Below are 16,556 nucleotides of genomic sequence, written 5' to 3'. Positions count from 1 at the left end.
TCCTTTAGTCCTGATGAACGCCATCTGTTTTCCAAACGCCTTGATGCCTGTTTTAGAGCGCGAAGCTGGGAATTAAACCAGGGAGCCTTCATAATATTACCTAATTTCTTCTTCTTTAGGGGAGCAACATTATCCAAGGTTGTACGCATTGAAGCTGTTATAGTATCAGCATGTTGATCAATCTGAGCAGGAGTAAGGCTTAAAGGGGGACTCTCAGTCATGCTAACACATGGTAGATGTGAAAAAATTGATTCAATTGATTGTTTACATTTTGTAATATTATTGTCTGATAAACATCTACTATAGTAGAATTTATTTTTGGTCAGTGGGTAATCAAATAAAGTGAATTCAAAGGTTAATAAGAAGTGATCGGACAAGACAGGGTTTTGAGGAAATACTTTGAGCTTATCAGTCTCAATACCATATGTTAGAACAAGATCAAGAGTGTGACCATGAGAGTGAGTGGCTCCATTGACATTTTGTGAAAACCCAATTGAGTTTAGAATAGAGCTAAAGGAAATGTTTAAACTATCATTTTCAACGTCAACATGAATATTAAAATCACCTAGTACAATGACCTTATCAGTAGTCAGCACTAACTCAGACAAGAGATCAGAGAATTCGGTCAGAAACTCGGAGTAAGGTCCAGGTGGGCGATACACTAATGCTAAAAGGAGCGGTTTCTCTGAATTCCATTTTGGATGAGATAAATTTAATGTCAGGAATTCAAAGGATTTATAGTTAGTTTTGTGCTTAGGATTAATTAAAAATTCTGACTTAAAAATAGCTGCAACACCTCCTCCTCTGCCTGTAGTTCTAGGAATGTGGAAGTTTAAATAGTTAGCTGGCGTAGCTTCATTAATACCAACATAATCCTCTTGCTGTAACCAGGTTTCCATAAAACAGAATAAATCAATGTGGTGATCACCTATCAAGTCATTGACTAATAAAGACTTATTTGGGAGGGATCTAATATTCAGTAGGCCACACTTTATTGTCTTATTTTCAGATTTTATTAGATCCATTGTTTTTATTTTTATGAGGTTTTCACGATTAACCCCAGAAGTGTTTTTGTGTTGTTTAATTCTTACTGCTGGGAAGTTGTATAAGGTCGGAATGGGGTTTTGGGTGGGCGGCGGCAGGTGGGAAGCTGCAGAAAAGTGTGTAGGACTACAATTCTGCCTCCTGGTCCCAACCCTGAGTTGTCAATTTAGCTGACTAATAAAAGAGTCCATATTGCTAGATAAGAGAGCGGCTCCATCCAACGTGGGATGGATGCCATCTCTCCTAATAAGACCAGGCTTTCCCCAAAAAGCGCTCCAATTATCTATAAAACCCACGTTGTTATCGGGACACCACCTAGACAACCAGAATAATTACTTTGTTTTAATCTCATGATCCTGCTTATAATTTTCCCTTCATTCCCATTTTGTTTTACTTTTTACCTTCCACTTCACTTTTTTCCCTTACGCTACCCCCCCTGCCTCTGCTATCATGCTCCCCCGTTTGTCTTCCAGAGACACTGGTCTCATAGTGACTTCACTGCTGTTTGTCTCGCAGTTAGAACTGACTGCGGTGGATTTTCCTCTCCATCAGCACGGGAGACGTTTGACAATCTCTCCTACTCTCAACTCTTCTAAGATCTGTGAATACATTGTGATGTTGCAGACATTTTAATATTTACCTTCAGCATCATGCTGCGGCTTGGCTTTCTTCACAAGATATACAAAGGAAATCCAACCATTAAAGTCACATCACTGTCAGTTGTGCCTGATATGTGTGTTGCAAAGCAGTGGATGTGATTTAAAAATTGTTGCTGCCGCTCTTTGGTCTCATTTTGAAAATATGATTAATTGCCAAAAGATTGCAACAATCTTAAACTGATTGATGCACAAACACTGTTGGCTATAATTATTTGTAACCATGATGACAAGTCAAATGAACCTCTACTTGATTTTTATCGATATTTTAATTCGGAACAGGTTTATAGTTCTTTCTATTTATACTTCTACAGTTGTCAGGGCAGAAAACTGCATGACTGTATCAGAAATACTCACATAAAAGAGCAACAATACATAAAAAAATTACAAGGCCATCGCCATTCAATAAGTCATAATACTGTTGAGAAACTTGAAAAAAATAGCTGGCTCGCTAAGAAAAAAAAAAAAAAAAAGTAAATAAATAAATTACATGCAAGACATCTAAAGAGCTTTGGATAGAACAAAATCTGGAAATGTTTTAGTCTGTGTCAAACACTGGACACTGAAACAAGTAAAGCTTCAAAGATGTGGAGAAAGAAGAACATTTTACACTTTTATCATTTTCAATGAAACCTTTAGAATAGGAACGTCCTCTGAGCATTCTGAACCTCAGTTTATTATTAAGTGATAATATGACTCCGATAAGAAAAAGAGCACCTTAACAGCAGAGCCTACTGGAGGCTTTATCAAGCTACCTCTGAAACTTGGACACCCCAAATATATGAAAAGAATAGTGACATCTGAGGATTACGGCCATACAGTAGGATTGGGATAAAATGTTAAGTCTTTCAGCAAAAAAACAACCCAAACAAAAAAAAAAAAAAAAAAAAGAACAGCGAAGAACCATTGAGAAAGCAAAAGAGATTTTGGCAATACAGTCTTTGATCTAAATCTCTTTGATAATCTTTCTAAGACAGCTACAATTTACCATGGCTAAAATCAAGGGATCCTCACATCCTTAGGAGCTAATGGTACATTCTTTTGACATAGAAGGTGCCCTTAAAATGTGTCACATTTAACCAATAAAAAAGTATCAGTCTCATCTTTTATAAATCAACCATTTTCATTTTGGGTATGAATATCTCTTTGGGATGACAAACCTGCTTCAAACCTCTATCGGATCACACTAAACATGTGAACATACTATTGCTATGATTCCAAAAGTAAATCTTGCGGTAGCATATGTTTCTTAATTTCATTAAGAAACATCTGAGAACATATATATGTATGTAACACTGTTTACTGTACATGAGCTGAGGTGATAACCATGTATTTTAATTTAGGCCAATATCAGAAGATCTAGTTTCGCTCAGAGAGGATATAAGTGACAAGGACGACAGTTTGGGAAAACAGAGCAACAAAATGCTTTAATGGCAGAAAGCCAGTCTTAAAGAAAAAAATGAATACCAATGAAATGGTCACTTTGACTGATCCTTATCCAACAGTGATCAGCTTGAAAAGCAAAACAATAACTTCGGTCATTGACAACAACAAAACTAAATTTCCAGTTTTTTTCCATTACAAATCTATTTATCTTTAAATCAACTGTACAGTTTTCATTCTTCTTTTAAATCTAAATACATGAACTGTTCACAACAACAATCACATACAGCTATCAAATGAATTCTAACAGCCAACACACATAAATGGTGTATACTAACTGTTTCCAAAGATTACATCTTCTCCAACCACATAGTGCACAAGTTAGCTTAGTTACATCAAATCATGTCTTAAAATGATTAAACAAATTACTGCCTCTCAATAACTTCATTGCACACTCTTATGTACCTCCAGTTGGTTTTAAACATAGTCTTAGCGACAAAGTAACATACAACACAATAATACAACCACAAAAGAAATGAGTAATTAGCCATAGTCGGCAGCAGCTAGCATAATATGCTAATCGCTAACAGTTATTACTCACCGGAGTTTGGTTTTCTCACAATAAACGTCACAGAGATGTCTGGAAAACACAAAAAAAAACTCCTTGCAGGTGTGGATACCTTCCAAAGCAACCTCAGAAGAAAAATATAGCTTTGACCACTCTTTATCTTCCTATTAACACGAACAAGTTCTCTTTTCTTTCCGGTTAAAACGTGTCTGTTCTCACTGCATCACATGCAGAAGAAAAAAAAATATGCAGAGGAAGAGAACACACAGGGAAATTGAAGCGCACTCTGCTGGTGAAAATAAGAATTACAACAGTTACAACAAGGTCAGTCTAAAAACTGAACAGTGAAAATTCAGAGAATTTGGGGACTTATGATGTGTACAACTAATGGGTGTTACATATATATATATATATATACACTACTCACAAAAAGTTAGAGATATTTGGCTTTCAGGTGAAATTTATGGAAAATGCAATATGTTCATGCTACAGTGATATAATATCATAAAAGTAAGACATTTAAGTAGAAGGATGCACTACTGATTTCCTCATCTCAAAAAATTCATTCAACACAAAAGGTAACAACAATGGTAGTTACACCACAACAAAAAATTTGAACGTCTCAATATCTCGTCATGTGCCCTTGAGCATCAATTACAGCTTGACAACGACATCTCATGCTGTTCACAAGGCAACTTATTGCCTGCTGAGGCATGGCATCCCACTCTTCTTGAAGGGCAGCCCTCAGGTCATTGAGGTTCTGGGGTGCAGGGTCTCGAGCCTCTACACGACGGCTCAGCTGATCCCACAGGTTTTCAATGGGATTCAGGTCTGGAGAGAGTGCAGGCCATTCCATTTGAGGTACACCAGTCTCCAACAGCCGTTCCCTGATGATGCGGCCTCGATGAGCAGGAGCATTGTCGTCCATGAAGATGAAATTAGGCCTGTGCTGTTCATGTAGGGGCACAATCACTGGATTAATGATGTTATTCATGTAGTATGGGCTTGTCACAAAGTGTAGGGCAGTTCTGTACCAAGTGGACACCCCTGCCCACACTGTAACACCGCCACCACCAAAAGCTCGCCTGGTGACAACAGTGGCTGATGCATAGCGCTCTCCCTGACGTCTCCAACATCGTTGCCGGCCATCATTTCTGCTCAGTGTGAATCGACTTTCATCAGAGAACAGCACTGAGGCCCACTGGTTCCTCGTCCAGCGTAAATGCTCCCTGGCCCATGCAAGACGATGATGCCTGTGCCTGGTGGTGTGGTCAGGTACCCGTGCAGGTCGTCTAGCACGCAGACCACGCTGATGGAAACGGTTTCGAATGGTCTGACGTGACACTTGGGTGCCTCTCACCTCTCTTGAACGTGCCTGGAGTTGAGTGGCATTCATCATCCGGTTTCTCAGGGCAGTGTTCACAATGTAGCGGTCATCAGCACGGGATGTGGCCAAAGGACGTCCACTTCTAGGCCTTTCTGTGACTCTTCCAGTCTCTCCATATCTCTGTTGCAACCTGCTGATGACACTCTATGACACTCCAAGCTCAGTGGCCACTTCTGTCTGAGAACGTCCTGTTTGAAGCATCGCAATGGCAAGGGACTGTTGTTCCATTGTTAGGTGTCGTCTTGGTCTCATGATGTCAAAATGTGAACAGCATGATGAGGACAACTGTTTAAACACCAGCTCTAATTGAACCAGGACATTTATTGGTCAATTCAAGGATCACACACCTGCCGTGATTTTTGCCGTTAAGCTCCTTGTTAGAGAACAGCAACTTGAGCAAAATTTATTGAAACATTTAACAGTTGGACATGTGCATTTAAAAGCTTAGAGAAAATCACATTAAGTTCACCTGTACAGGTTTGAATGCATTTTAGGCTTGTTGTGAAATTTCACCCAAAAGCAGAACATCCATAACTTTTTGTGAATAGTGTATATATATATATATATATATATATATATATATATATATATATATATATATATATATATATATATATATATATATATATAAATGACTGTCATTGTATGAAGAGTTTGATATGATATTGGGTGGCTAAAGGTTTCCCTACAAACCTAATTAACAACGTAACACTGGAGAGTTGTCAGAAACTTATAGCAAACAAAAACAAGCAAAGTGGTTAGAAATTCCAACATAAATTTTAAGTTAATATTTTTCATTCTAGATTCATTCATTAAGCTATAAAATTGTGTCCTTTAGAAATTTCAGGTGGCGATGACAGAATCCAGCTCTATATCCTCCATTGATCACTTGTAAAGTCATTAAGGTTTCAGAGTTGCCTCTTTGTCAGCACAGCTATTAAGCAGCATGATTACTGCTTTAAGTATCAGGAACTTTAACAGAAATTGAGAGCACTGAAGGCAACTTCATCACGGCCAGATCATGCCCTTGGGCAAAGTGACACGGTACATTACAGCTTAGCCAACAAGAAAGGATAAAAAAAAAAAGCTGATAGAAATATAATGCAGCTGTGTGTGAAACACTTCCTTTTAACTGCGGGAATCAAATCTTGTGTGTGGGAATGAAGCGCCATTTTAACCTTAACTGGGCTGCACGGTCAGCTTTTCTGTTTCTACTGCTGCAAATAGAGTTAGAGATGAGTCATACACACACACACACACACACACACCAGCAACAGCTTAAAGCTCAGCAACAAATATTTATGAATACTTTTTCACAAAGCGATTAAACTAAACAGTCATTTAACTGTACTTGCATTTATGTGTGTGTTTGTGTGTGTTGTGCACAGCATTGTTGTTTGTGTGTCAGACAGTCAGAGTTAAAGCTCACAAACCACAACAGAGCATCATCGTCTGGCCTTGACCAGTGACAAGTTATAGCTTCACAGGATCCAGTGTGAGACGAATGTACGCGCACTTTCACAATGGCACAAACACACACAAAAATACATACACAGCTCCTCTCAGTGCACTTCTTCACCCTCTCTCTTCTCACCCATCATTTATTGGCTAATGTCTCTCCTCTACTCAGCCATCAAAATCTTGCTGCTGTATCTATTTTTCTCCTTTTTTTTTATCCTCCCTCTTCCTTCCTTCTGGGAAAATTTCAGCTGCATCAGCATTGTGCTTACCTTCTACTCGGAGAACACACATGCATCCACACACACGCCATCTGAACGAATACACATTATAGACGAATGACCTGATTTAGTCTCTGTCTGTTTGTGCTTGTAAACATGCATCTAGTTAAGAAAAAACTCACTTATAAAAAAAGAGAAGAAACTTTGTTCAGATAAGCAAAACTGCATGTGAGCACTGCAACTGTGCATGCATAAATCCCCAAACAGCCATGTAGGGTCTAATGAAGGAGTTTTTCACCATAACATATGCTCTCCTAACTCAGGCCTGTAGTAGAGTTTTATATGTTCACATCCAATATGTTGCCTTTCCTTTCGAGCTACTACTCCCTCATCACAGTATCTTCACTCCGTCTCCCTCCCTGTCTGTTTCTCCTTCCCATGGGTCGTGGTGGGATAATTGGAAGCAGAGGATCTTCATTCAGATGATGCTGAGGCCAGTCGGGTGGAAAGCCATCTTAATAGGCCTCAACTCTATGTTCATGCTCACACATGCACTTTTTCTTATACTTGCACTCATATATATCATGTGTAAACTTTAATGTTAATTCAGCGATGCACACCTGCTGCTCAGAGAACCTCATTTCTGATATTACTCAGATTTCTATACAATAGAAACAGCCAATGATATCCTGTGACTGTGCTATTTTCCCCTAAATAGTGTGTCTTTAACACCAAGTGTCCATCAGCTGTCTTCCTTTTGTTATACACGCTCTGGGTGGTCAATGTGACTAAAGGGGACCTGTATAAGTACAGTCCAGTTATCATGGAGCATACACTTTAGGTACTTGTGCTACAAAATTCTTTCATTATTTTGCATGTCTTAGATCAAGGATGCCCAAGTAGGCTTCTCAAGATCCACCATCATGAAACTTTTAGATGGAGCCCTTGTCCAACACACCTGAATCAAACGAATGGCTCATGACCAGGCCTCTGCAGAGGTGAACGGCATGCAGAAGAAGGAATTCAGCCATTTGATTCAGGTGTGTTGGACAGGGGTAGCATCTAAAAATTATAAGATGGTGGATCTTGAGGACTGAACTCTGGCATCCCTGTGTTAGATGCAACCACATCTCTGCCTTAATAAGAACCAATACCCCCCCCATTTCCAACAGATATTTGTCACAGAACCAGCAGCATAGCTAGATTACCACAGCCTGTATCACGTTGTAATGTTTATCTTTTTGCAACCACCACATGTAGTAGACACCCCCTGTGTGCTTTCTGTATGTCTCTATTTCACTTTCTTTCAGCTTGGAATATGATTCAGAGCCGTATCTGGCTCCCACTAGCTGTACATGACTGGGTTGTTGCTTCCCTGATTATTAACCGCCCCTCTCCTTGGCTTGTCCCTGGATTATATACTTCATATGGCTTACCCATTGTGCACTGATTGACCAAGATGAATGCCTTCCAACTCAATTTGTGGTCAGCAAAGGCATATTTGCATGTGTACCATCATTTAGCTGATATCCCACAATGACAATCTTAAACAGAAGAGCAAAATCAGGCATACATCATAGTCCTCTCTGCTCCTCCCTTTTAAAAAATTAATTCATCTTTCAGAGACCTGTGTTGGATGTTTTTTTTTTTTCAACCTCCACTGTGATACTTAAGGATTAAGCTAATCTCACTGGCTGCTTTTTTTAAATGCAAAGCGATAAAGAAGTGGAATGTAATAGATTGTAATGAGTGGGATACACGTCCAGCTTGAGAGAATGCGTTGGGGCAGGAAATGAAAATGAAAGTGACAATTGGAAAGGGAAATGTCAAGGAGGAGTCACGTTAGGTGAGCCACATTTTCCCTTAGTAGAATCTGTAAATCAGAAAATTAAAGTTTATTTATAGATGACTCAATTGGTGGTGACAAGCAATCAATGGAAAGTGGAACTCTGCCTTTCAATTAGCCTGTGTGTCGGTTCCCAAATTGTGCAGTTGTGTGGGTGGTAAACTGATTTGAAAGCTGAACCTTGCAAAGCTGCTGTGGGAAGTTGGTTATACAAAGAAGAGCCTCTTAACTAAAAGCTATCTTAAAGGTTGTCTATGATAAAGCATGCTGATTATTACTTGCAACAAATATTCTTCTTGTCACACAACCAGTGCTGTATTAAGCGTCTTCTTTTCAATTCAATTTCTGAACATTTAGTTTATTTCCAAATAGAGCAGAGATGTAAAATGAACGTCTCTTGCACGTGGTAAAACATGCAGGAAATAGTGGAAAAGACTGACTAAGAGAATAAATACAAAATAAACAAAAGTTAGTTAAATGGACATTTAAAATGGGATCAGCAGCTGTGGATAAAGGGACATTGTACTAGGCATGCTCAAACAAAAAAGTTTCAGGTTCTGCTCCTCTGGTGTAGGTAAAGTGGACAAAACCAATCATTTTGAAGTTTTCATATTTTCCTTCTATAAATAATAAAATATGTATAGGTATATCTGTATTGTAACTTCCTCAGAAACATTTATAGGGTAAAAAAAAATCTATTGTTTTTCACATGTATTTTATAATTAAAATTTATTTTATAAAAGAAAGTTAACAAAAATATACAGGGCAAAATGTTTCAATATCATGGAGTGATATGTATTTGAACTGTTTATTAAATCTAAATAAAAAGCATGTTGCAAAAGCAAGTAATCTCAAAATGTCAAAACTGACCAGTGTCTAGATGCAGCAATATCCAATTGGACCTTAAGGGCCACCATACTGCTTTTAACACACCTGACAGAAATATATTACTGTTAACAGGGTTGTGCAGAGCATGACAAGCTGTTGGGGAGATCCATTAAATTTGAATCCGATGTTTAGGAGCAGGGAAATACCTGAGACCTGCAGGACAGGTCTTTAAAGACTGGAAGTGGACCCAAGGTGTCTCCTTACTGAGGCGACCGCTTGCAGTTTAGCTTTTTGCCGCTAGATGGCAAAATTTCAAGCGGCAGGGTCACGCTAAACAAACCAGACATGACGCAGCAGGCAAAACTTTTTTAAACTCTCCTCTTTTACATGATTTATGACGCTGAAAGCTACTGAGTAAGTTTTAAAAATACCAAACGTTCAGAGTTATATATGAGAACAATAAGTAATTGAAATGAAATGCACAGTTTAAGGGCAAATTATTTCTATGTAGGAAGACTCTAATAAGGAATAATATGGAATACGCTGAATTGTCTTTTTAATATCAGGGAACCAGTTAGTTGCTTACGTAGAAGACTAAAAAACAAACAGCAATGACATTTGAAACGGAATTTTGTGTTTCTGAAAACTTTACAAACAACTAAATAACACAACAACGGCCAAATGAACAGTGGTCAATTGTGCCGCACAGCTAACGTGGGGAGGTTGTTTAATGATGTTTAATTAAGGATAACTACTTGCAGCTGGTCACCCTTGGATGTGCTTTGCTGGACAATTTGCTGTTTACTGTATTTTCTTAGTTTTCATGATTTCACGGTGGAGAAAAAGTCCCTGACTGCAGAAAATGAGTTTTATTTCTTTTGAAAGAAAAAAAAAAAAAAAAAAAAAAAAGCAAAACACGCACTTATTTTTTGCTGGGAAACCAAGCAAAGCACTTAAACGCTGATTACATGGTAAAAAAAAAAAAAAAAAAAAAGACAATTGTCCACTTTCAGACGTTTTTCTAAGTTGAAGAAAACATTAAATCTTTCTGAAACAAAATAAGGTAATTTTGCTGACGAACCCAGATCAGATCAATTCAGTTGAGTCTAAGGTTTTGCTCAGCAAAGCCTGCACACTAATGTGTAATAAGTCTAACTATCCGTTGGCTGCAGAAATTTATGCTGTTATTGGTCAGTTGTTTGTCATGCACAACTGCGGCACTTTGCTTCAACATTGAAAATCAAGCATCTGTAACTAATGTATTGATTTTGGAGTATGGATTTATTTAGTATCTGTATTAATTGACATATTATTTAGTGTTTAAGATGTAGTGTGCTCAAATTCCAGGAAAATACTGCACACATGCAATGTTTTAGAATTAGAATTTTTGGTTTTATATTAAGAAAAGGGTACTTCAACCATTTATTTATTTATTATAGCTGAGTTTATGGCTTAGAGTTGCAATAATTGCAGTTATTAATCCGTAGCAAACCTGTAATTTCCTTTTTTTAACATAAGGCACAACATTTTAAGTATTTTACATCAGAAGAGTCTGTTTACATCGTTGGTCTTACACGTAGATGCTTCCAGGCTCAAACACATGCAGTTAAAATTAAGTGGATAAAACAGCTCACTATGTTCTGCATAAAAAGTCACCTACAACCTATGTGTATGCAGGGAAACATCTAAAACCTGGTAGATTGTGGCTCTAGAGGGCCAGAGTTCTGTTCTGGATTGAACATGCGCACCCGTTTGCCTTATTTTCAATCTGTGGGATGGTCTACATCTGAGCAGAGATTGGATCTCATGTATATAGCTGAAAAGTAAAAAGAAAATAAAAAGAAGACCTCCTATCAAAAAGAGTGATCAAATATCTTTCCATTTAGTCTGTTTGTACTGAAACTGATTGCAGATTTGGAAAAAGTTAAACAAAATAAGCAAAAAAAAAAAAAAAAAGAATGTAAATAATGCACAAATTGTTTTTTCTTTACTGAGTTAGAATGATAGAAATCCTCTCTGAGACTCCAACACTAGTAACGAAAACATTGCCAGCTGAATTTTGGGTCTACAAATATCTTGTTATTAGAATGAATGTTGACTCAGTCTGACAGTTGTGTGTTTGCTGTCTGTTGAGCTGTTTGTTCATTTCTGCACTGGCTGCTGTGTTTCAGACTCACTGCAAACATTTGTCTGCCTTTACTGTCACAGTGATGGAGAAAAAGCTATTCCGATTAACTGTTCTGTCGAGGTCCTGGCATTTTAATAAAGTGTTGACGATTCAGAAACTCATTATATGCAAAGTTGACTATAAATAAGCTGGGTCCGAAGAAGCAGGCCTCATACCTGACCTAGCAATTGACTTTGTGTTTATTTTTTTTTTTATCTAACGGTTGTTGTCTATTTGTTTTCAGGTTAACTGGGTTCCAGTTGCCTTCGCCCATTGTGAGTACAGGTTCCAGACTCACCTTGTGGCTACTGTCAGACTACGCGGTCAGCGGGCAGGGATTTAAAGCTGTCTATGAAGGTAAAGAAGCTCACATTAGAAAATTAAATGTTTTTATCTTGCTGCATATTTTTTTTATTCAGATAATATGATTTTAATTTCAAAAAGCTTAAGAAATCAACACATGTTGCTTCCTTGATTTGTGATGTTTTTATACTGTTCTGCGTCATGGTTCTCATGGTACCAGAAATTCAAGTAAATAACTTTTGATACAATTAAATTTTTGTAGACAAAATGGTTTTTAACAAAAGAGACATGATATTACTCAGGAAAAGACATGGTGTGGTGTTATTGTGCTAATTGAATCATCATATTTAGTGTTAAGTCCTGTCGATATGTTAAAGTGCTTTAAACTCCCAGACCTGTTATGACCTGATCGTCATGGCCAAAAAGATTGCTTTATTACCCGTGGTGGGAGGATATTAGTGGAAGAAATTGTGAATACCATGCAAGAAAATATCTAATCCAGGGAGAAGTAACTAGAAGTGAGTAATGATGCTAATGACTTGAGCAGAGTTTCTCAGTGTTATAGGGATACTGTTAATGTGGGCATGTGGTCCATTTGCTGGAGATCGGGTTCATCAGAATGCCACAGATGGCATAAAACCAAAGACAAACGAGCAAAGAGACGGTTGACTCCACTGAGGAGTGATTGGGGCTTTGTGGTTATCTTTTTCATCTGTTAAACATGAAGCTTTCAGACTTATCACTCAGTTGTTTCACCTTCAGTAATATGATTCTCTTTACCTGCAAATACATACAACTTTATATTTTTAATAATCTAAGACAGTAAATCATTTGGTTTCTGCTAAATCAGCTAGTTTGAGTACTCTTACTACTTGAGGTACTAATTCCTTTTGTTTTTGTATTACAAAATGACATTGACTTGTTCAGACAATACAAGCTTCACATTCTACAGTGAAGCAAAGTGCATAATGGACAGTAATGTAAATCTTAAATTGTGTGCTTGAGAGATTTCTTGAAGGAGATTAAGGCTGTTGAGTTGCTGGGAAATGAGTGCAAAGTCATAATTACCTGTCTCCTGCCTTACATGACACTGGCGAGACCAACTTCAGTGGCCCGTGTCATGTGGGAAAAGAGAGAGGCTCCGTGGTGCTGACATATGGCGCTGGCCTGTAGGTTGCGGTGAATGTTAATTGGAGGGGGAGAAATACACAGGGTATGCAAATCACAGAGGGTTCATCACAACCCTTTTCTTCCTTCCTTTCTTCAGTCTTATGATATTCTGTTCTTCTTGTGTAAATTATCTGTAAAATCAGATTAATGGGACCAAAATGTAGGTGTTATTTAGGTAAACTAATTAGAAAAATCTTTTTAAATAAAATGGAAAATCATTCAGATATTAATAGACCTTGACTTTTTTGTACGTTTTATATTTGTAATGCCAGGTAAAAAGAAGAAAATGTGTCTGCTTTAAACTAAATCAGTGAGGGGTTTATAATAATTTTTGTGGAGCTAAACTGGCCGGGAAGTTGTCCAATCACATTCTGCTTCATTGCATTCAATAAGTTTGACAGAAAGCTCTTTCACTAGGTCACTGCTTTGATTCGACTTATTCACAATTAGGAACTGTGTACAGTGGTCAGTAGAGAACTGCTGGTGAAAAGCAAATGATCAAACTTTTGTATGACTGCCATGCAAGGATGAAATTTCTGGTCTTTTCCATGGCCTTATACATACAGAAACATTAACATGTTAAAATAATAACGCACTTGTGTGCAGAACCTTAGAGCACAATTTCCTGGTATGCAGATTACAATGATGCTCACACAACTTCCGCTACTAACTTAGCCGCATTGGCACTATATTTAGTGATGTTTCAGGCTCTTCAGTGAGTTTATTTAAAGGCAAAACGAGCATCAACAAGTGTAGCATCTTTTTCTGGTGGTATCAGGGACTCTTGGTGAGTAACATTAAAAGAAAGTGTAGTTTTCTCTTCTCCGTTAGAAGCAGCTGCGAAGCCCTCTCTCTCCCTCACCCCACACGTCCTAAAGAACACATGTAGCTCAGTCCTCATGCAGCTCCACGCAGCAGTCAGAGCAGGAGGTGATTACCTCTGCTGCATGATCAGACTGAAGTTGACACTGGTTAAGTTGTCTAATAATGAATAGTGTGCATGAAAACATTTATAAAGTTAAAATTACTGTTACCTATCATAGACTCTTGATTAGAGAAAAACTGGAGCTGCAGCTGGGTGGTCAAGGATCTTTTCTTTTTTTTTTTTTTTTTTTACTGTTTCAAAGATAAATTGAGGTGTGTTTATGTTTATACAATAATGCAGAAAGTATTTTCTTTGACTTCCAAGGTAAAGTTGTAATCTATTATGTTAGAATTATTATTTTACACATTAATCAAATCATTAATATAAAACTAACTTCTTTCATTTGGAGTGAGTATTAAAATTAATTTAGGACTGTGAAATATTTGGAAACTGAGGCTGGCAGTGAGACAGTGTCTGATGCATATTTAATCACTGTTAAACTGTCAATTTGTTCAGCGGGAAAAATGAAAAAAAGAAATGTCTGGTTTAACCATAGTCAAAATAGTACAGATAGATAATAAAGGACATGTTGGCTGCACTGTTGGATGTGAGCCTGTTTTAATTATCGATTTAGAAAATGCTCAAGGCTTTAAGCTTCTTTCACCATCCAAGAAGTAGGCTTAAAACAGCTTGCAATGTAAATATGTTTTCCCAGTCATTGCTCAATGTCTCTGTAAGCATTATTAAAAAATCTCAATGTTGTGTGCATTACTGGGGCGAACTTTTGTGATGCCCTAATGCCATAATTTTTCTTTGTTTCAATTTAAATTGCTTGTTGGATTAAAAAAAACAAACAAACAAAAAAAAAAAAAAACAGGATGTTTTTGCAACCATAATACCCTTGACATGGGTATGACTTCACGCATGTTTGTTCATACAAGAATGAACATGTTGACTCATTTTGTCCATACAGTCAGTATGAAACTTGCAGTCCCTATGGAGATGTGGTCTTGTTGTAGGAAGATGTTTGACCATGTGCCTGAAGCAAGCAGACAGATTATGTGGTTGTATGTGTTGGTTGCTTTTCATATGGCTTTGTGACAATCCAAACACATTTTGCTGAAAAGCAGCAGAGGATCTTTGTCCCACAGTGAGGAAGCAGTTGAGGTGTGAGAAGGGTGTGAAGTGATAGACAAATGAATACTAGGGCAGTGAGAGGGATTCATTGTCAGTTCTGTGTAATAATACGTGAATGTGTGTAGCTTTCAATATATCACTATACATGTTTTATGTGTGTGTACACACACACACACACACACATACACACATATATATATATATATATATATATATGTATATGTATATATATATATATATATATATATATATATATATATATATATATATATATATATATATATATACTTGCAACAATCTTTGTTGCAAGTTTCTCATACTATGGTAAAACATGCATGTGCATAAGATCAAGGATGATGCACAACTATGAGGTAATACAAAAAGCTTTAAGGAATCTTCTTGCTCCACCCTTACAGAGACGTGTCATTGCAAAAAGCAGGTCAGAGGAGCACAAGCAGCACCACACAGCACATTTGCTGGACTGCTACTTGTGCACAGCTCTCAGCCTTCTTCGATGCCATCAATTTTTTAGTGGTTGAGCTCATCTCCCCAAAAAGCACCATGTACCCAAACTGTTCTCCTTCCTACTCTGACATTGCACTTTGGGTTGGATGACACATAATGTTATTCAGAACACTTCATCCATATCACCGGCATTGTTCAACTTCTCCAAAAGGTTGCTTGGGCTGTTATCATGCTGCAATGTCTGATACTGGTTTGACAGAGTTATTCTGCCACAACATAAAAGTCTGTAATTAAGTGCTGCGATTTGCTTCTTGTAAATGTCATCTGTTCAGTCCTCTGGATTATAAACTTTGATATAATTAATTCCAACCTAAGATGAACTCAACCAGCCAAGAAGCTCAGTTTTGTTGTCCGCTTTCTTAAAACACTTTTTCTTTTCATTAAACTTTTGTTTTATTGATTAACTTATTTTTACTCTATATAATAAATTCTCTCAGGGAAAAGCCTCTTTTGGTTGTCAGTGTGCTGGCTCTTTTTCTCCCTTGTTTCATGTGTGTCTGCTTCCTACATCCCTGCATTGTGTGGATTAGTGCCTGTATTGTCTTCAGATTAGCATGTTATTGTTTCTGAGATAGGATGAAATAGGGATATAACAGTGATTGTGTTTAGTATTTGTGACTGAGGTAATTAATCTCCTTTTTGTATTTTCTTTGACAATATGCAGGCAGCATAAAGAATAAAAGCTTTGTGACTTTTATGCCCCTTTTCTTGTATGTCCAATTGACATTATGTGCAAAGTGTCAGCAGTATGAATGTAAAAGCTGAGGAGTGTATTAGCGTCCACTTATGTTTATGTAATTTGAAGCCTACCTGACAGGATAGGAGCTCTTTAAGGGTGTGGGTATTGAGGTGGAAGACGTGATAAGTTGTTATGTTTTCATGTCATGTTTGCTCACCAGAGACAGAGGCTGAGAACGAATAAAACTATTAGAGGAGGTATCTGTATTGATCGCATAACAGGAGTTCTGCAGGAGCGCTGTGACAGTCACTCAGTGGGT

The 16,556-nt window shown here is 37.5% G+C and overlaps 1 protein-coding gene across 1 annotated transcript in view; it reads left to right on the top strand.

The window, feature by feature from the left end:
* The window catches only part of csmd2 (CUB and Sushi multiple domains 2), a gene marked incomplete at both ends in the record, with an annotated part of 242,218 nt that overhangs the window by 33,175 nt on the left and 192,487 nt on the right, over positions 1–16,556 (top strand). Inside the window, one exon of the mRNA XM_079259047.1 lies at positions 11,803–11,915. Within this exon, the coding sequence (XP_079115173.1) occupies positions 11,803–11,915 (113 nt within the window). The remainder of the gene's footprint in view (positions 1–11,802; positions 11,916–16,556) is intronic.

This window comes from Telmatherina bonti (genome assembly GCF_933228915.1).
Source record: "Telmatherina bonti genome assembly, chromosome: 19".
NCBI lineage: Eukaryota > Metazoa > Chordata > Actinopteri > Atheriniformes > Telmatherinidae > Telmatherina > Telmatherina bonti.
This window is presented reverse-complemented; position numbering and strand designations above follow the sequence as displayed.